Source organism: Simochromis diagramma, unplaced genomic scaffold, assembly GCF_900408965.1.
Source record: "Simochromis diagramma unplaced genomic scaffold, fSimDia1.1 OVJJ01000449.1, whole genome shotgun sequence".
Lineage (NCBI taxonomy): Eukaryota > Metazoa > Chordata > Actinopteri > Cichliformes > Cichlidae > Simochromis > Simochromis diagramma.
Window position 1 is genome coordinate 66,334 of NW_024387274.1, and position 21,048 is coordinate 87,381.

At 43.2% G+C, this 21,048-nt stretch overlaps 1 protein-coding gene and 1 long non-coding RNA gene across 5 annotated transcripts in view; one reads left to right on the forward strand and one right to left on the reverse strand.

The window, feature by feature from the left end:
- gabbr1b (gamma-aminobutyric acid (GABA) B receptor, 1b) overlaps positions 1-21,048 on the forward strand; it is a 102,728-nt gene that overhangs the window by 58,017 nt on the left and 23,663 nt on the right. For 3 of the 4 annotated variants that reach the window (XM_040002589.1, XM_040002591.1, XM_040002592.1), the window contains exons 10-15: positions 2,479-2,629; positions 3,245-3,377; positions 6,582-6,698; positions 8,696-8,806; positions 9,226-9,319; positions 9,551-9,678. In XM_040002589.1, coding sequence (XP_039858523.1) covers positions 2,479-2,629; positions 3,245-3,377; positions 6,582-6,698; positions 8,696-8,806; positions 9,226-9,319; positions 9,551-9,678 — 734 coding nt within the window. The remainder of the gene's footprint in view (positions 1-2,478; positions 2,630-3,244; positions 3,378-6,581; positions 6,699-8,695; positions 8,807-9,225; positions 9,320-9,550; positions 9,679-21,048) is intronic. The other variant, XM_040002590.1, reaches the window with a different exon arrangement.
- The window catches only part of LOC120715562, a 20,949-nt gene continuing 18,430 nt past the window's right edge, over positions 18,530-21,048 (reverse strand). Inside the window, exon 3 of the long non-coding RNA XR_005691670.1 lies at positions 18,530-19,979. This is a non-coding gene — a long non-coding RNA (uncharacterized LOC120715562). The remainder of the gene's footprint in view (positions 19,980-21,048) is intronic.

Consider the following 21,048-nt stretch of genomic DNA (forward strand, 5'->3'; position numbering starts at 1 on the left):
GAACATGATGCATGCAGGACAAGAGACTATTACGACAAAATAGGGACTAGAGAAACACACACTGAGACTCAGACTGACTATATACAGAGAACAAGGTAGAGAGCGAGAGACACAAAACGAGCATGAGGGACACAGGGAGAGAGAACGGGACAGACACAGAAACACAGACACACGGACACAGAAAGAGAGTGGGACAAACAGAACATGAAACGGAACAAAACTCAAAGAACTAAGAACGAGCACCAGGGCTCTCAAAACTGAACATAAGAATCACATAATTCCCTAAAACATGAACAAGACCAAACAATGCAAAACACATAATACAAAATGCCCAAACAAACTCAAAACAATAGGTCAAAACTCAGGACTGTGACAATAACTACAATTAAAAATGTATATTTATATATATCTCTGGAGGTCTCCACCGGGTTGGTTAACTTTTCAGTTGCTGATAAGTCTACCTACGTCTGACAATTTCAATAAATCTGTTCCCAGTAGCGATTCCCTGGCTGCAGCTGATAGCAGGGGTACTCTGCTCCTGCCCTCTGCCTCTGAACCTTTGAAAGTCTTGAAAGCCAAAAAAAACCCCTTCATGCTAAATATTAGGTCCGAGTCAAACAAAACTTTCCAACAATGCTTTATCATTGCCAGTTGTCATTTAAAACCAGCCTATTCTTGTGACTTGTAGCCATAGGGTGCAAACAGTCCTTATTTGCTGTTGTTATATTTTTGACTGGTCCCTAAATGCAACTGACACCCCTTTCTCAACGAGAAGTTTGGGCTCGGGTGAGCCTGAGTGCTGAAGATATCTACCTATTCGGAACCATGGTAACAGGGTTCTGGCTGATCGGAGCTGGCTTGGCCCTGACTTATCGAAGAATTAAGAAAGCAGAACCGGCTGTTCAAACCCCCACAAGGCTGCCCACTGGGATTGGAACGATGGGAGAGGCGTGAGTTTCTCAAAATGGGCTCATTGAGTCAGCACGGATAAGATCTTGGAGAGGCTATGGCTGCTGTGAATACACAGGATAAGATCTCTGACTGCAGACTGGATACATCTCGGAAGGGCTAGCTCGGAATAACATCCCTGGGCGCAAAATTGGATGACATCTCGGGGAGGCACACTGCCGTGAGTTCTCAGAAATTGGCTCCTTGAGCACAAGAAATGACAACATCACAGAACGCAAGTATGGCGAAGTTCGCGGCTCTCCAACGGGAGATTGAGAGACCAGTGTTGGACTGTAGAACTGCTTTGCAATTCATATGAGCTGTTGGCACTAAGAAAAAAATAACATCACTTCATGCGGATACCCCTTTGTCGCCAGCCGCAAGGCCGGAGCTGAACAAAACACCCTGATAACGACTGTGTTTAGTCTGTTCCTTCCCATTCCATGCAAGGCCACCTGGGTTGGCTGGAAGACTGTTTACTTAGCCTGGCAGGGCGAAGGACACTGTCTCAGCTGAACTATGGACACACACACACATACATATACTGATACTGATAAGCACTCACTGACGCATCACCCTCCCTACCCCGGATCCAATGCCACCTCCAACGCTTACCTCCCCTCTGATGTGGACATCGGGTCAGTTGGATGCGCAGTCGAAAGATTGCAGCGGTCCCGGATCAGATGTACACACTGGAACACTTTCCCATGTTGCTTGTCTGTGTTTATTGTGCTATGGTATGTGCTTTTTTTTTTTGCAGAAGAGTTTTTATGTTTCCTGTACTCGTGCTGTCCTGCCATGAAAGCACAGCATGAGTGGAGGTCTCTTTTTTTCCTCTTGTACCTTCCCGTTGTTATGTACATTTCAGTGTTTTTCTGCAACGCTACCGATCTCCGACTTGTAACCCCATGTGATGTCTGTGTTATGTGTGTAAGGTCGGGCGGGGTCCCATTTCACTGCAGAGCAACCTGCTTGTGACAAATAAAGCTTTGATTGATTGATTGATTGATTGATTGATTGATTGATTGATTGATTGATTGATTGATTGATTGATTGGGAATAACATTCTACTATACTAACTAGTAACATGTCAAAACACTATTCTGTTTTGGAGGGGTTGTCTTGTTATTACCTTTCCAGTACATCTGTTGTTACTGTGATTTGGACCAAATCAGGTGAATTGGATTCACAATGTTGCTTTGCAAATCTGGGAAATGACTCATGAACAACGTGGCAATCAGTTAATAAAAAAAAAGTAATCCAGACATTTAGTCCAGAGCTGCATTTCTGTACCTATTAGTGCTGGTTGCAATGTGAATGGTAAATTAACCTTGCCAATGGGGCCACATATTATGTGACTGTGTGTGACTCACTACTAACATTAATGACTCATGGAGGATGGGCTTTGCTAGACGCTAAACTGACAGGAGACTGCTTTAGCTCTGCTAATTAGTTTCCCCTTGATCCCTCTTGCTCATGTCCTTTGTTGCCTAAAGTGTTCTTAACCTTCCTGTTTCGTGTGTCTGTTAGGCTCTGGACCTCCTGCAGACCAGACAGTGGTCATTGAAGAGTTTCGCTACCTGTCTCAGAAGCTCTTTGTGTCTGTATCTGTCTTTGCTGGGTTGGGAATCCTTCTGGGAATTGTCTGCCTCACTTTCAATATTTACAACAGCAACGTCAGGTACAAAAACTCAACTCTACTTTCATTTTGTACTAATTATATAAACAATAGAGCAAATACATTTTTTATTATGCAAAAGGCGAGATACTACCCACGCAAGAGCTATGCAGAAATGGTGATGCTGAGGAAGAACCAAAACATTTAGAAAGCTTTTTGAGTCATTTGAAACAAGTAAACAAGGACTGACTGAGAGTTAGTTTGTTTTAATGTTGGCTTTTGAGCTGCAGTAAAAATAAATCAGCTAAATCTTTTGTTAATATTCTATGATATGACACAAATAAATGTCATATCATAGAATATTCTATAAGTACTCTATAAGTGGTCATAGAAAGGGTAACATCGTTGGAGACAGTGTGCATTGTGTTGTAAAGAATCCTTTTCACTGTCTGTGTCAGCATTTAGTTCAAACCTTTATGAGGTTTTGTTACTGCTCAAAGCACCAGAGGGTTCACTTTTTATTGACTATGAGTATTCTAGTGGAATACATCACAAATTCCACTGAAGGCCATGCATTCTGTGGTTTGTGGTGAAATGCATTTTAAAAGTAATCATCCCAATACATACACTATGTTTCTACTTGCTTCTTTAAAATAACTGTTGGTGCTGTTGCTCCAGGTACATTCAGAACTCTCAGCCCTACCTTAACAACATGACAGCAGTAGGCTGCATGATGTCTCTGGCTGCTGTCTTTCCTCTGGGTATTGATGGCCTTCATGTCCACAGGAAGCAGTTTCCTATCATCTGCCAGGTACACTTTTAAAGTTCCATCTAACACAATGATTTAGCTAAAGACTTTTAACACTGATGATTAATTTCCTAGTGCTAATTAGAATTATCGTTCTTTACTGAACGGCAACCAGTTCTTAGTACTGAGCAAGTGTGAAACTTGCAACTTTTGTTGAACAGTGACACAACTGGGACTTCTGGGGAGGTGGAGGATTAGCTGAGGCCACTGTATGATGAGTTTTGCAGTAACAGTTTAACAGTCTTACTTGGGGGTGAAAGACTGAGTGTCAAGATGGCTCTTTATGACAGGCAGGTTTCTAGTAATTTGAGTGGTGCAGCAGTGGAGAGTGTGCAGGCGGGTTAGCTTCAGTTAAGTCCTTCTCTTTACAGTCACAAAATTCAGAAAATGAGTGGCAGGTGGATAACACAGGACAGCAGGAGTGGAGCAGAGCAGGTTAGCATGGTAAGGCATAGGCTGACAATCAGAAGTAGGGCTGGGCGATATGGCCTAAAATCCATATCACGGTATAATTTGAAGCATGTGTGGTAACGATATATATCGCGATATATTCTTTTTTTCTGTATAACGTATTTTCAACACTATAAGGCACACTTAAAATCCTTTAATTTTCTCAAAAATCGAGAGTGTGCCTTATGTATGAATTTTGGTTGTGCTTACTGACCTCGAACCAATTTTGGCTGCAGAAATCTGTTAAAAAATGTTTTAATACAACTTTGGTAAGCCACACTGCTTGATGGATTGTCAGAGCATTACGGCTGCCATAGTGAGGAGCTTCGCGGAGTCCAAAACTCCGTCCGCTTCAGGTCCCAAAGTCAAACGAACACTGAGAGTTAAAAACGGAGTTAGAAGTTAACAGGAAGTTAGCTCGCTAGTTTCCACCGAAACATGACATACCATGTTCTGACTGAGAGATTTTTGAAACTAATTAAAACGTACAGCTCTGCTACCACTTCCAATATAAATGAAGACAGAAAACTAAACAGCAGTGGCGTTTGCAGGGTTACTGAAGTTCGACTACCTGGTATATAATGTTGTGCTACGTGATTGCTAGCGACACAGCTATGTTAGCATAACATTAGCACAGTGAAGCTGGAGGATGAACGCCAACTTTTTTTCCACTCGATAAAAGTTAACATGAGGGATTCTGGTGGTCAGGGACAAATGCAATCGCATAGCAGGATGCTATACAAGGGCCAAACTTCAGTCAGGAGAACAACTGAGATTATTCATCCACAATACGAGGTTAGTTATTAATATACTGCAACAATATGGGAATAGAACAGCTGCAAGAGAATTCAACATTAATGAATCAATGTTACGGAAGTGGACGAAGCACAGTTTTTGGCTTTTCCCATATTTCAAAAGTGCTTCATCTCTTTGCTATGACTGTCGACTGGCATAATTTGCAGATGATAATGGTTGTAACCGCTGCGATGCTTTCGACCAAACAGGTGCAGCTTGATGACATCATCAACATGCGCTATTGCGGTAGAGCGGTATAGTCAAAATCTCTATCGTTGGCCAAATTTATATCGTTTCTATCGTATATCGTTTATATCACCCACCCCTAATCAGAAGGCAGACAGAGTAACAGTAAGTTTGTCAATGGGAAACTGAAGCAGAAGTAGCTAGGAGAGACACAACTATGACGGCTAAGACAATACGATGGTGCCCTCCTGTACCATCCAGGGCTTGATGAAGTTATTCAGAGCAGGTGGGAGGATAACTCAAGCAGAAGGACTCGGCCAATAGGTTGACCCTAGGAACCCAGAACTCCACCTGAAAAGTGAAAGATTCTCATAAGAAGTGAGAGAGGAACAGAAAAAAAATAGCATACCCAGATCATGACACCAGTTAGACTTGGAAGTAGAGCAGGGCGATATGACCAAAAATATTTATCACGATATACATTTGAAAATTTGCGATAACGATATAACTGACAAAATAATTGACAACTCCACAACTTTATTAGTGCAAAAAAACCCATCAATGTATTTTCACTTAAACAAGCAGCTGTTTTTTATGTGCATTAAAGTTATATAAAAATGTAACAGTGCAAATTCCTTGCTGACAGTTTAACCAAAAGCCATTTCCAGTGGAAATTGGCCGACATATCCTCAGCATAACCATGTATAATATCCACAAAACTTAAAAAGAGGTTATACACACACAATACGGTAACATTATGTTGAAGCACAGTACGTATCACTCCGCGAGGCTCCTGCCTACGATAGCCGTAATGCTCCGACAATCCATCAAGGGGTGCGGCTTCGTAGCTTAGCAAAGTCGTACTACAACATTTGACAGATTTTCGAGCGCTGTATACCACATAAAATCGTTTCGAGGTCAGTAAACACAACCAGAATTCATACATAAGGCACACGGGATTATAAGGGGCTCTGTCGATTTTCAGAAAAATCAAAGGATTGATTTTAAGTGTGCCGTATTTTCCAAAAAACACGGTAATAACGACGGCCCGCTAGCATGCGCTACCAAAAATAGTGCTTTGTTGTGTATCTGACGGACAAAAGCTAAACCAGTTCCACACCACTGAAGTTGCAGCATTTTTACAAACCAGTTCTGGTTCATCCGTTTCATTTAACGATCCACTTTCGCTCTCCTTATTCTGCGTCGCCGCCATGTACATATGTAAACAAAGGCACTGCGCATGTGCGTTTTACCCATATTCTATCGCGATATTTCATTTTCCTATCGTTGCCCAAAATTACACTGGTATTACCGTGAACGGTATGATATAGCCCAGCCCTACTTGGAAGTATTGTTGTATAAATGAATTGGCCCTGACAAATTCTGTATCAACGGGACAAAAAGATAAAGCAACTAATTGTTCTGTATTTTGAAGTCTTCAAACTATTTCAGATTTCTTTAAGTGGAATGAAAAACAGATATTATCCTATTGTAAAACATTGTTACTCCTTCCTCCCTGATGAGACTTTGACTTAAACTTTTATTCTTCCTTGTGATGTCAGTTGTCTGACTTATTCTGCCCACAGCAGACAGGTCATCACTGCTCTATTACAGAGGGTTGTGTACAGGATTGACAGCCTCACAGAGGGTTTTTGTCATTTCAAACTCAAACAGGGCTTAATGATGAAGAATGACTGAAGAGCTTATTTGATTCATCTACTTGATAGATTAATCAATGTAATCTTAAAACCTTTCATGTCTCTTCTTCTCCACTAGTTTCGCCTGTGGCTCCTTGGCCTGGGTTTCAGTCTTGCATATGGCAGCATGTTCACCAAGATCTGGTGGGTTCACACTGTCTTCACAAAGAAGGATGAAAAGAAGGATAAGAAGAAGGTAAATGTGACAGGGAGTTGAAACTTTACATTTGACAGCTCTTTGAATTTGAATTATGGGACTTTATGCAGTTTGTTGAAAAACTAAATACACTTGTACAATACTAAGAGCATTCCAGTGTTCTACTGTAAATTCAAATGGGAAGCTGCCTGTTGACCACTAATCTTGGCTGTAACCGCACAATAGGCACAATATTTACTCATTTGCGCATGGAAACATTCAGGGTAAAACTGTCAGACTCATAACACATGAACACCACCTAAATTTGTTCTTAACCACCATATGTCTTTTTAGTTAATCAGATTCATTGCAAGTCCACAAGCACATGTTCCCTGCCTGCAATCGTTATGTTGTCTGCATACCGTCACACCACTTCTCTAAATCTCTATATCTCTGGAAACATATTCGTCTCCAGTTTAAGCTGAGAAAGTGGAAAAGTCTGCATCGCCAAGGCAAAAAAGTAAAGCGATTCTGACTGCAGGAATTGAAATAATAGTGTGGAAGAAGTAAGCTAGCAATGTTTCCATGGGAGTAATTACCATTAACATACAGACAAAGTAAAGTTTAACTAGTTAAACTTAGAAATAGGAAGAAGAAACCCTAAACATAACTTACACATAGTAGACATAAAGAACAAGATTTATTCTTCAGTTAATTTAAAAAAATATATATTAATACCATCCTTTTCTTGACCTTTTCATAAAATGAAACTTTATTTTCTAATGAAAATGTCACAATGGACCGAACAGACTCAGGCGCAGACACAGCTCTGAAAACAAGAGTTCACGAGTTTATTTACAATTTTCACCAAGGTTCAGAATATATACAAGGTGTGGGATGGGATGGAGGGTCCAAGGCTCCGAGGGATCAGGGAAAGGGAATCCACACACATCTCCTTCAGCAATCTCATGTCCACACTTCCTCCGCTCACACACACTCCTCTTCTGCCACTCACACTTTCGCCTCTTACGCTCCAGCTCACACTGCCGCACTCAGGGATCTAGGAACAAGGTTCACAAACTGGTCCTGGTCCATTTTCTATATACAGAAACGAGTATTAATACGAGCCAGAAATACACAGCGAGCAAAAATTAGATTAAGATGGGGCTGCACAAACTCAGGTTGTTCAACAGCTCTGCTATGAGACGCTCACGGCCTCAAATAGTGGCCAAGGAGACAGGACTAATAAGCAGCAGGAAGTGGCAATCAGAGCAGGTGTGTGGGCCAAAGGCGGGAGCCCAATAATGAGCTCCGCCCAGGCAGGCAGGAGACAGCGAGGAGAAGAGAAACCAATAAGCATGACCTGCCAAATGCATCCATGATTCTGTTTGTTTGTTTTTGTTTTGTTTTTTGTTGTTTTTAAAATGGTCTGTCTCATAGCATCACATTTATATGAGAGAAAATCGCATCCAAGACTAAGGTTAGGTTGAGCAATCTTGGTTTATTCAAAAAACAGTTAATTTGGTTACAGGACGCAAACTCTGGGACAGACACTTACTACCACAATCCGTTTCCATTGAACGGATTTAGGGATGGTTTAATGGAGTGGTGCATTCATTTTCCTGGAGAGTTAATCTGAGAAGTTAGCTGCACTATGCTCTACACTGGAAGGCCACTGGCAATTGCCGTCTAATAAACAAACATGCTTGTATTAGATTCTGTAGAAATACATGGAAATGTGAGAGTCTATTTTAAGTTAATAGAAAGTGTAAATAATATTTCAAGTAGTGGCAGCTCAACAGCTCTAAATGTAAAACACAGAAAAAGAGTATCATCAGTATGGTCCCTTTGTCTCTTCCCCTGCCATGACCAAGTGCTTAGAGGGTAGATTGAATTGGCCTCAGTTAATGATGGATTATTGTTTTCACATCCAGTTTGGTCTAGTCTACTTATGGCTTCATAAATCCCTCTCTCACAAAATCAAAAAGAGAGGATTTATGTGTTTTTCTGATCCCTCATCATCCTGCTTTAGTGATCACCACTACCCTCTTTCCCAGCAGCACCTGGAACCATGGAAACTCTATGCGACTGTTGGTGTTCTGCTTGGCATCGACATCCTGTCCCTCATGATCTGGCAGATTGTTGATCCTTTGCACATCACAGTGGAGGTATGAGCATTTTCATTTTTGGTTTAGTTGTAACAGTTTTTTGTGAGTACCCATGTAGATAACTTTGCTTTAGTTGTAAACATTTGTTTTCTTTGTTTTCATAAGACTCGTACGTCTTTTCTTTCCTTGCAAATTTGTTTTATACAACATAGTGCTACCTTGATTGAGACCAATGATAATGTTTCAAATTGTCATGCACTAAAAAGGGAGCACTTTAATGAGTAAATCTTCATGAGCCATGTAAATCTTGTGAGACAAACATTCATTAACTAAAACAAACATTCATTTCCAGTCAAACATTTAGGCTTTTAGAACATTACACAATCCTAGGCTGTTGAATTTGTAGCTGGTGAGGTTCTTGACCTGTGTGTTTATTGTGTTTACCTGTTTTTCTTTTTCTTGTTTTTTTATTGGAGCAGAAATTTACCAGAGAAGCTCCCAAAGGGGATCTTGATGTTTTGATCCAGCCCTTACTGGAGCACTGCAACTCAGAAAAGATGAACACCTGGCTTGGTGAGCAGAACACTAGCTCAACGTGCCTTCACTATTTCTCTCAAATTTTCTTTTTATCAAAATTGTTGCTTGCACTTGCAGTGCATTTCAACCAAGTTAAAAGACAGTCAGAACTGCAGTCCTTATAGTAAAACTGACCCATATACTGGATCTGTTTCATATATTACCTATTCCAAAACAGCAAATACAAGCTGAATTGCTCCTCACTGCTATTATCGAATTAATCTGCAGGTGTGGTATATGGTTATAAAGGCTTACTACTGCTGCTTGGCATCTTCCTCGCCTATGAGACCAAGTCCATCTCTACAGAGAAAATCAATGATCATCGTGCTGTGGGCATGGCCATCTATAATGTTGCCGTAAGTTTAAAGTGGTGTGTGTGTGTGTGTGTGTGTGTGTGTGTGGCAACTCCCTGGAGGTGGTTTTTGCTGGCAATATCTTTTCAGAGGGCAAAAATAGTTACTACACAGCACTTAGCTACACTAACTGCTTGCTAGCATTCAAAACCCCTCACAGTGTGGTTTATTTTTTATTTTTACAGGCCCCATGTCCTATGGCTCATTAATCTGATTAGTTGAAGTTAGCCTACAATCAAAGACAGATGTTTAAGCAATCACCTGCAAGCACAAAATAAAACTAATCTTCCCAAAGTCCCACACAGCTTAGCTAAAGTTGGCCTTTAGTGAAGAAAGGCCAAAGTAAGAGCTATCTAAAGAAATATGAGGAAGACAACCTGATAAAAGGAAAAGGTCAAAATATAGCAAGTTACCTCCCTATCAATCTTCTCTTGTAGTTATATTGTTTTGACACTACGACTTGATTGACAATACAAATCACTAATTTCTGGAGCCATCTTTAGAACTCCATATAGACTGAAAAATAGGGATGGGTATCAAAAACCGGTTCTTGTTGAGAACCGGTTCCCACCGTTTCAATCCCTTGGAATTGTTTGCCATTTTTGCAAACGATTCCCTTATTGATTCCAGTCGCCCCGAATGACGTCACCACGTTGCGGAGCGTCATTTACCTGGCAGGAAACACGGCGGCTCAAACGCTCAAAAGTTTGATTATACTTTACGAGAACGGATGACAACGGGGAAACTTGCAATACTTGCAAAGTAGATATTTCATTTAAGGGAGGAAACACTACGAATATGCAAAAGCATTTGCTCACAAAACACGTGATGACCTCAAATGAATGTCGTGTTTTTAATTCCGCTCCGGACTCGTGAATCTCAACCCAGCAGCAGCGGTAACGTTTGCACGTCCTCTCCTGTTAATGCGGCAGGTAAATAATCAACTAACAGTGCATATTATGTTAGCGCGATCTGCCTTATTACAAAACCTGCCATTACTGTGCATTTAGGTGACATGATGAGAGAGACAGAGTCTGGCTGGCTCAGATGCTGGCAGTTCTCGCTGCAGTCTACCGGTAGCGTCTCCTTTCAGGCCAGGATAGACGAATGTCACCGAGCAGTGACTCAGTTTATGGTAAAAGGCTTGCACCCATTTGCCACAGCAGATGCCCCTGAGTTTAGATAAGTGAATGTGTTTAATTGTAGGCAGGGACATTACTGGATATTCTTGTGTAATTGCTACTGAATAATTTATGTTATACTTTGTTGTTGCTACAGAAGAATATTTATTTTATTATTTTACATTTACAATTTTTTTTCCTGGGGACCCTGTGACACCCCATTGAAGAGCCGTAGGCTGGATCTCTTAAGATCTCACTGTTGGGTTTGTAAGGCCATGTTACTCCTAAATTTCTATCTTGTTCAAAGAGAAGATATAAAACAAAGTTCTGAGCTAATCGACCTTAGTGTTCTCCTTTTTTAAAAAGAATCGATAAAGAATCGAATCGTTAAACAGAATCGAAAATGGAATCGGAATCGTGAAAATCTTATCAATACCCATCCCTACTGAAAAAGGCTGCTGATCCTTAATTATGTCATTAATCTGAACATCTATGAACCAAAAAAACAGAAAAGGTTCACATTTATTTGTATTTTCTGCTCTTGGCAGTAGAATCGCAGATCCTGTGTACTTTGTACTTTGTATGCTGAATCAGCCTTCCAGCTCACATATGCTGTACAATATTCATTCATTACTACTGAGTCATTTTTTTAATTTTAATGTTACAGCTGGAAGTATTTTTAATGAGTTTATATATACACTACTGAGTTGCTTAATCAATAACATTGTAGCATAACTTTGCATATTCACTGTTAATTGAAATCCTCAAAGACCGCTAAGGCTGGAAGTGCGAGGCTTGTGAAATGGGACGGTCTAGCCTCCGTCGCGCTGCCCAGGTTGCCTAGCAACCATGACACCAACCGCTGGAAATGTTTCATACAGCATTGTTTGACAGAAAGGAAAGAGAAAATCTTTTGTTTGTTTTCACATGAGCTTTGTGTGATTTGATAAGTATCGGAGGCTGAGACCACGGGACTGTAAAACATGATTGTTGGGCTTCATTTCCTTACTGAACAGTCATTTTAAGATTAGTTAGTAAATAAAAATTAGCTAATGTTGTTCATGAGACTAAAGTCATGGTAAAAGGCCTGTATTTGTTTGAAGTTTTATTTAGTCCCTAAGGACCCTAAAGTGCTTTACACTACATTCAGTCATCCACCCATTCACACACACATTCACACACTGGTGATGGCAAGCTACATTGTAATGTAAATGTAAATATAAAATGGCCAATATTAAAGTTAGTATCATATTAATCATGGTCAGTTATTACAGCAGTGAACTTGAACTCTGTGTCAAATACTGAGCTTCAGTAAAGATTCAAGTTGCAGTTATTTATATTTCCTATCACTTTATATCTTCACTCAAAGACAAGTATCTTTGGCAGTGTACAAATAGATATATTATATATAAGAGACAAATATTGTTAATTTATTATGTTGGCATTACTAAATTTTGCTCAGTCCTTTTGTAAAAAGGAAATGTACGACCTGTGATAACACTGAGTACACTGATATATTAAATATTATTTTATTGGGTGAGAAAATCAGACCATGTCATAACTGCTTTAAGTCATACAGAATAGATATCAGAGCCTTAAACAGGCTGACTTCCGCTAAACAGTGTTGGTCAAGTTACTTGAAAAATGTAATCAGTAACTAATTACTGATTACTTCCCCAAAAAAGTAATCCCGTTACTTTACTGATTACTTATTTTCAAAAGTAATTAATTACTTAGTTACTTAGTTACTTTTTAAAAACACGATTTACAACCTGAATAGGTGATAAAGCGATAGATCTTTCAGCCCAATTCTACTTTTTCTGCATAATCTATCATACAAAATGTAATCAAATGGAAAAGTCCCTTTTTAAAACTTGTTTTATCAGTTTTAATCTTTTAACTTCATGCATCAAGCAAAAATTAAATTATATGCAACATTCTCTGACTGGAAGAAATTTGTTTAAACCTATTTTCTGCACATTCCAGCACATAAAATAAAATATTTTTTTTGTGTTTATACTCACTCTTTCAAATAGATGCAAGTAAAACACAGCAGAAAATAAATAAAATCAAACACTAGCGGTCCTTTTGCTCTATTTTCACCTGTAAAGCAGGAGTGGGGTAGGCGGAGGTTTACCCTGGTGCAGGTTTCTCTGTGAATTTCCCATTACGTCGTAGCGCACTCAGTGCTTGCTTGGAAGTTTAGGGTTTTTTTCGCTGTAAAAAGAAGTTTTCTTCCCACGAACAGCGGACGCTAATGTTTTTGTCACTTTTTATGGAATCAAACTTAAATTAAGGTCAGTACTTCCACGCTTTAAACGCTGCATGCTCATACTCTCTCCCGCACTCGATATATTATCCATTGTTGATCTGCACACAGCTGTTGTCACGAACATCGCACTCGCTTACGTCACTGTCATGAGACACTCTCGCAAAAAAATCACGGTTTTAGTAATGCAGTAACGCAGCGTTCCTATGGGAAAGTAACGGTAATCTAATTACCATTTTTGCAATAGTAATCCCTTACTTTACTCGTTACTTGAAAAAAGTAATCGGATTACAGTAGCACGTTACTGCCCATCTCTGCTGCTAAATGGGTCAAACTGGGCAGAAAGTCTACAAACACATAACATCCTTATAGAATATGATGTAACACTATAGATCAACTTACCTCAGAATATATAAAGCATATAAACAATTACACCAACATGATGCAACAAACACAGCAGTGCTACTGATCCAAAATACTCAAAGCTTCATAGAACTGAAACAAACATTTATTTTTAGGTCCATTCTGCTGCTGATACATACTTTAGGTTTCTGAACATTAAACTTGTTTCTGCCTTTCATAGTGTGTAACTTGAAGGCCCTGAGTACTTTCTCCCACACTGAAAACACTGGAATGATAAAATTATTTGAACATTGCCTAATAAGACTGATTCAGCACAGACAATTGCTGAATTTTAAACTTTTAAAATTTTTAAATTTTAAACTTTTCTAGCAGTCCTTCACAAACAGGGAACAGTCTGTCTATTCTCTCCATCTGTCAGCTGCTGCTGGCTCTTCCTCCTCCTCTTCCTCACACACTGCTGAGTTTGTCCTGGTGGATCATCAGGGGTGCAAAGCCTTACAGATGATGTGCAGCAGTGGGTCCCTCAGTCTGTCCTCACTCTGGACACTTGCAGTTGTCACACATGGAAATCAAATGTGTGATAAGCTGCAGGATTCAAACCCAAGTGTAACTTATAAACACATGTTCATACTTTTATTCCACAATCAGAGAGAAAGAAAAAGAGAGAGAGTGCAGGACAGACAGACAGGTGACAGTCTCAGGTGTATACACTGCTACAAACAGCACAAGAGAAGGCATTTGAGGGCTGCATTTCGGCAGTCTTTGAATTGAGACAGCCTTCGTCGCATCGCTGTGACATAATCGGCCTTAAAATGCAGCCTTTAAGGCTGCAGACCCTGAATTGGGATACAGCCATTATCTCTCCAGCGTGTGCAGGGTCTGCCCCGGGGCCTCCTCCCGGTGGGACATGCCCGGAAAACCTCACCCAGGAGGCATCCTTGTCAGATGCCCGAACCACCTCAGCTGGCTCCTTTCGATGTGGAGGAGCAGCAGCTCTACTCTGAGCCCCTCCCGGATGGCCGAACTTCTCACCCTATCTCTAAGGGAGAGACCAGCCACCCTTCGGAGGAAGCTCATTTCCACCACCGTGATCTCGTTCTTTCGGTCACTACCCACAGCTCGTGGCCATAGGTGAGGGTAGGGACGTAAATCGACCGGTAAATTGAGAGCTTCGCTTTTACGCACAGCTCTCTCTTGACCACGACGGACCGGTGCAGCATCCACATCACCGCAGCCGCAGCACCAATCCATCTGTCGATCTCTGGCTCCCTTCTCCCATCACTCGCAAACAAGACCCTGAGATGCTTGAACTCCTCCACTTAGGGCAGGAACTCATCCCCGACCCGGAGTGGGCACTCCACCCTTTTCCGGCTGAGAACCATGGCCTCAGATTTGGAGGTGCTGATTCCCGCTGCTTCACACTCGGCTGATAACCGTTCCAGTGCGAGCTGGAGGCCCTCACCCAATGAAGCCAACAGAACAACATTATCTGCGAAAAGCAGAGATGAAATTCTGAGGCAACCTAAGTGAAAGCCCTCCGCCACTTGGCTGCACCTAGAAATATTGTCCATAAAAATTATGAACAGAATCAATGACAAAGGGCAGCCCTGGTGGAGCCCATCACCCACCGGGAACGAGTTCGACTTATTGCCGGCAATGCGAACCAAGCTCTTGCAACGGTTGTATAGGGATCGAATGGCCCGTAGCAATGGGCCAGACATCCCATACTCCCATAGCACCTCCCACAGGACACCCCGAGGGACACGGTCGAATGCCTTCTCCAAGTTCACAAAACACATGTAGACTGGTTGGGCAAACTCCCATGCACCCTCAAGGATCTGGTCCAGTGTTCCGCGACCAGGATGAAAACCACATTGTTCCTCCTGTATCTGAGGTTCGACTAGCGGACAAACTCTTCTTTCCAGCTCCCTGGCATAGACTTTCCCAGGGAGGCTGAGGAGTGTGATCCCCCTGTAGTTGGAACACACCCTCCTTAAAAAGGAGGGTGTGTTCCCTGTGGTCCCTGGTGGTCCCCTTCTTAAAAATGGGGACCACCACCCCGGTCTGCCATTCCAGGGTTACTGCCCCTGATCTCCACGCAACATTGTAGAGGCGTGTCAGCCAGGACAGCCCTACAACGTCCACAGCCTTCAGGAACTCGGGGCGGACCTCATCCACACCAGGGGCTCTGCCACCAAGGAGTTGTTTAACTGCCTCAGTGACTTCGCTCCTGGAAATTGGTGGGTCATTCCCCTCATCCCCAGACTCTGCTTCCTCCTCGGAAGACATGTCAGTGGGATTAAGGAGGTCCTCGAAGTATTCCTTCCACCGCCCAACAATTTTCTCAGTCGACGTCAGCAGCGCTCCACCAGCACTATACACAGTGCAGCAGAATACCGCTTTTCCCTCCTGCGACGCCTGACGGTTTGCCAGAATCTCTTCGAGGCACTCCGAAAGTCTTTTTCCATGGCCTCTCCGAACTCCTCCAACACCCGAGTTTTTGCTTCAGCCACTGCCTGAAGGTGCACCGGGTCTGTCCAGCGTCCTCCCCCGACACCTGATCCAACTCACCACCAGGTGGTGATCAGTTGACAGCTCAGCCCCTCTCTTTACCCGAGTGTCCAGAACATATGGTCGCAGGTCTGGTGATACGATTACAAAACCGATCATCGAACTGTGGCCTAGAGCATCCTCGTGCCACGTGCACTTATGGACACTCTTATGTTCGAACAAGGTGTTTGTTATGGCCAAACTGTGATTTGCACAGAAGTCCAATAACAAAACACTGCTCGGGTTTCAGATCAGGGAGTCCGTTCCTCCCAATCACACCCCTCCAGGTCTCGCTGTCGTTACCCACGTGACCATTGAAGTCTCCCAGTAGGACAACAGAGTCTCCAGGTGGAGCACCTTCCAGCACCCCCAGGGACTCCAAGAAGGTTGGGTACTCTGAACTGCCACTCAGTGCATAAGCACAGAAGACAGTCAGGACCCGTTCCCCAGCCCAGAGGTGCAGGGAACAAACCCTCTCATCCACCAGGAAGAACCCCAACATACAGGCAGCAAGCCGAGGGGATATTAGAATACCCACCCCAGCCCGCCGCCTCTCACTAGGGGCAACTCCAGACTGAGACAGAGTCCAGCCCCTCTCCAGGAGACTGGTTCCAGAGCCCAAGCCATGCATAGAGGTGAGCTTGACTATATCTAGCCGGTACCTCTCAACCTCATGCACTAACTCAGGCTCCGCCCCACCAGAGAGGTGATATTCCATGTCCTAATTGCCAGTCTTGGTAGCCAGTGTTACGGTTCGGCGTTGGCAGTGTATTGTTTTAGGCGTTTTGTTTTGGCGTGACTGTTATGTGTTCCCTGTTTACTTTGAAAGTATCAGTCCGCCAAGGCCTCCGCTCCTGGCCGCCGCCCGGCACGCAATACACCCGACCCCTACCCCGCAGGAGGATTGGCCCATCTCCCCTTTTTGGGCTGTGCCCGGCCGGGCCCCATGGACTAAGGCCTAGCCACCAAATGCTCATCCTCGGGCACCCTCCCCGGGCCTGGCTCCAGGGCAGGGTCCCGGTAACCCTATCCCGGGCAGGGTAAACTGTTCCCTCGATGTTTTCCTCATAAGGGTCTTCTGAATCGCTCTTTGTCTGGTCCCTTACCCAGGACCAATTTGCCATGGGAGACCCTACCAGGGGGCAACAGACCCCGGACAACATAGCCCTTGGGATCCCTGGGGCACACAAACCCCTCCACAATGATAAGGTAGCGATTCACGGAGGAGCTGGTTTAACATATTTATTTTTATTTGTTATATTTTTTCAACATGAGCAACTGAGCATAATTACACCTCAGTAAGTATTTGTGTTTAATATGTTCTGCTTTATTTTGATCAGTAAAACTCCATATAAATCATGGTTCTGTGGAAACAATTAAAATACTTAATGCTATCTTTATCTAACCATAATCCTGAATCTATCTGATTTAGGACTATCTGTATGATGAGTTGGCCACACAGTTCGTATCTTCCTACATTCCTCCAAATGCACACAAATCTGCCAATGTTGAAGCTGGCTCATGAGCTGGCTCAAACTTTCATATTAGAACAGTTCTTTTCACTAATCAAACTACATTTCTTATTCAAACATATATTTTGATTTATGTTCAATAAAAAATAAAAATTATTTAATATTAGGAAATAGCACTCATTTTACTCATTTTTATTTATTTTCTCTTAGCTTTGATGTAGAGGCGAGGCCTTATGGTGGAAAGGCCCTTTTAATGATTACTGTTTTTTGGGGGGAACTCAATTTGGCAGAATACATTCATTAATACAATATTGTATGTGTAGAACAACTAGATGGCACAGAGAGACACCCTCAGCCACAACAAATGATTAAACACACTATTAAATCTTTATTTATAATTTGACTTTGAGTGTTACGAGTGTTCCAGCTCCTTGCTGCGGAAGGAAATAACAACAAAAATCCAGATACACTCTGGGATGAGCTAAAAGAGGCTGTGGTCGGTGCAGCAGAATCGAAGATTGGTCGCCGACGGGGCGGCTTTAAGGAGCGCTGGATCTCCGACCGTTCATGGGAACTTATAGATCAATGTCGCTTGGCAAAGTCAGTTCGGGACCAGGTGGCCTTTGACCCACATGCTTCTGCAGACCAGCGTGAGAGGGCCATGGCCACCTACCAAGACCTTGCCCGACAGGTCAAACGCAGCTGCCGGCGTGACAAGCGTGAATGGATCGAAGCTAAAGGCATCGAAGCCCAAGAAGCAGCCGATCGGAACGACACCCGAACCTTATATCGCATTGTACGAGATCTAACTGGGGCTCGTGGTGGCCGCGGTGTTCCAGTCCGAGACAAAAATGGACGTGTCCTCCTTACTGCAGCTGAACAAGAACAACGATGGGTCGAACACTTCCGCGATACTCTGAACCAACCTGAGCCACCCCAACGGTTCGAGGCCGAAGACCTGGCACCTTCCATGGATCTTCTTCCTGTCGATATCGGACAAATCAGCATCACTGAAGTCAAGACAGCGATCCGACTCCTCAAGAGTGGAAAGGCCGCAGGCCTGGACGAAATCCTCACCGAAATGCTGAAGCATGGTGGACCCCATCTTGAAGCCGCCCTTACAAGACTCCTAAACGCCTGCTGGTCAACATCACATGTACCCGATGATTGGACAAAAGGCACCATTATCAAACTTCCAAAAAAAGGTGATTTGGGTGACTGTAACAACTGGCGGGGCATCACGTTGCTGTCGGTACCCGGGAAAGTGTTTTGCCTCGCTCTTTTGAATCGGCTACGACACGCTGTGAACGAACGATTGCGAGAAGAGCAGGCTGGGTTTCGGAGTGGCCGGTCATGCGTCGAGCAAATCTTCACCCTCCGCATGATCATTGAACAAACATTGGAATACCAAAAGAAGATTTCTATTAATTTCATTGACTTCGAGAAGGCTTTTGACAGCGTCCACCGGCCGACTCTATGGGCTATCCTACGCCACTATGGAGTCCCTCAGCAGTTTGTAGATGCCTTTCGTTGTCTCTACTCCAACTCCCGTTGCTGCGTCCGGACGGATGACGGCTGCACAGCCTTCTTCAAGATCAATACTGGCGTCCGACAAGGATGCGTGCTATCCCCTTTCCTCTTCCTGTTGGTAATTGACTTCATCATGCGACGATCAGTTGACCAAGCTGGCATCGGTGTGCCCTGGCACGAAGCGCGTAATCTCACTGACTTGGACTTCGCAGATGACATCGCCCTGCTGGGCTCGACTCAGGAAGACCTCCAAAAGTTGACCGCGGCCCTGCAGAGGGAGGCAACGAAAGTTGGATTAAGAATCAGCGCCAAAAAAACCAAGGTACTCCGAGTTGGCTATGCACGTGCCCGCATTCCTGTCATGATCAACCAACAACGTGCTGAAGAGGTGGAGAATTTTACATATCTTGGCAGCATCATCTCGAATGACGGGGTCTCTGATCGGGATGTCGACGCCAGAGTAGGGAAGGCAGTTGGTGTCCTGCGACGTCTCCAACCTATTTGGAACTCGACCTCCCTGAATGTAAGGGTCAAGATCAGACTACTGAACTCTATAGTCTTCCCTACTGCACTTTACGCTAGTGAAACCTGGCGCTCAACAAGTGCAATTATTCAACACCTGAACGTGCTTCAACAACGTGGCTTGCGGCGAATCCTGAGAATTTCCTACCGGGACCGAATAACAAATGAGGAGGTCCTACGAAGAGCAGGCACCCGCCCATTAGCCGATGTTGTTGCAGAAAGGCGCTTTCGCTTTGCGGGACATATTTTACGCCTACCCCCTCATCGCCCAGCTAAGATTGCCATGACATGGCGTCCACGCACTGGCAAGCGAAAGCAAGGCCGACCAAAGACCACATGGCGTCGAACATTTATGGACGATCTGAGAACTGTCGACATTGCCTGGGACGAAGCTGAAGCAGTCGCTGCTGACCGACATCGATGGAGATCACTAGCTGCCCGATGCGCCGCTCGGCGTAGGAGGAACTAAGTCTAAGTCTAAGTAAGAGTGTTACGGAGAACTAGCTAAGAGGCGAACATTCATTCCCCACTAACTACATCCCACAAGCCCAAGATATTGTGTGTACCACTGTAGGCTAATCTCAGAAATAAATCTGTCTTATTGTGGACTGTGGGCTCTGTGCCTGAGAGACTATATAAACTTACCATATCAAAAGTCTGTTTAGTATGTGTGTTTGTCAGTACCTCTTAGGAGCCAAGGTAATGTAACTCTCAGTATTGTTCCTCTCTCCGGGCTGTGTTAGTCTGCAGGCATGGTCTTTCACTTTCAATCCTTTACCAGTGCTACTACTCTCAGCAGGCATATTGGCATTTATTTGTTTATGCTCTTCTGAGAAAGTTCTGTCATCATTGATGGCAATGCTCACATCCAGCCCAATTTGTGGAGTAACTATACTATACAACTGCCGGACACACATGTTGCACAATGCTGTGCCACAACACATACCCAAGCTGACACAGCTGTGATGTGTCCTCATCATCGGGAATAAAGTCATATGCAGAAATATACACAAATCATATTCCACATTAGCACTTTTGTTAGGCAATGTTATGCTCACATATTTTCTTGCTTTTTGTAGAAGTCTACTATCTTCTGATTTTTTTGAAGAGGAATCAGTCAATTTACAGAAGGTTTATTTTCTCTTTAAAAATCAGTTAAGAGAGTTACTTTGCAGGCAAACAATAATGGCCTAGTTCCACCCCGTAGGGTTCCTTTAAGGCTTGTTATTCCTTACTCCGAGAGAAAAGAAGGCTGTTATTGAGGCTGCAGCTTCTAAATGATGGAACAACAAGCAGCATTTAAACATTCTTAATAGTCAGTTATTGAGCTTTTTAATGCGTATAGGAAACACCACTGTGTTTTTGGGCAAGATGGCGCCTGTGTTTGGCTTTGCCGCTGCTACAGCTCGCTGGAGGCGACAGTGTAGTTATTCACTTTCGTCAATCGTCGTTTGCAATATAGTTTTTTCTCTTTTGTGTTCTGACTTTGCTTCTGCTGCTTCAATTTATGAAGCTAGCCCTAAGTGGCAAACGAGCGAAGCACATC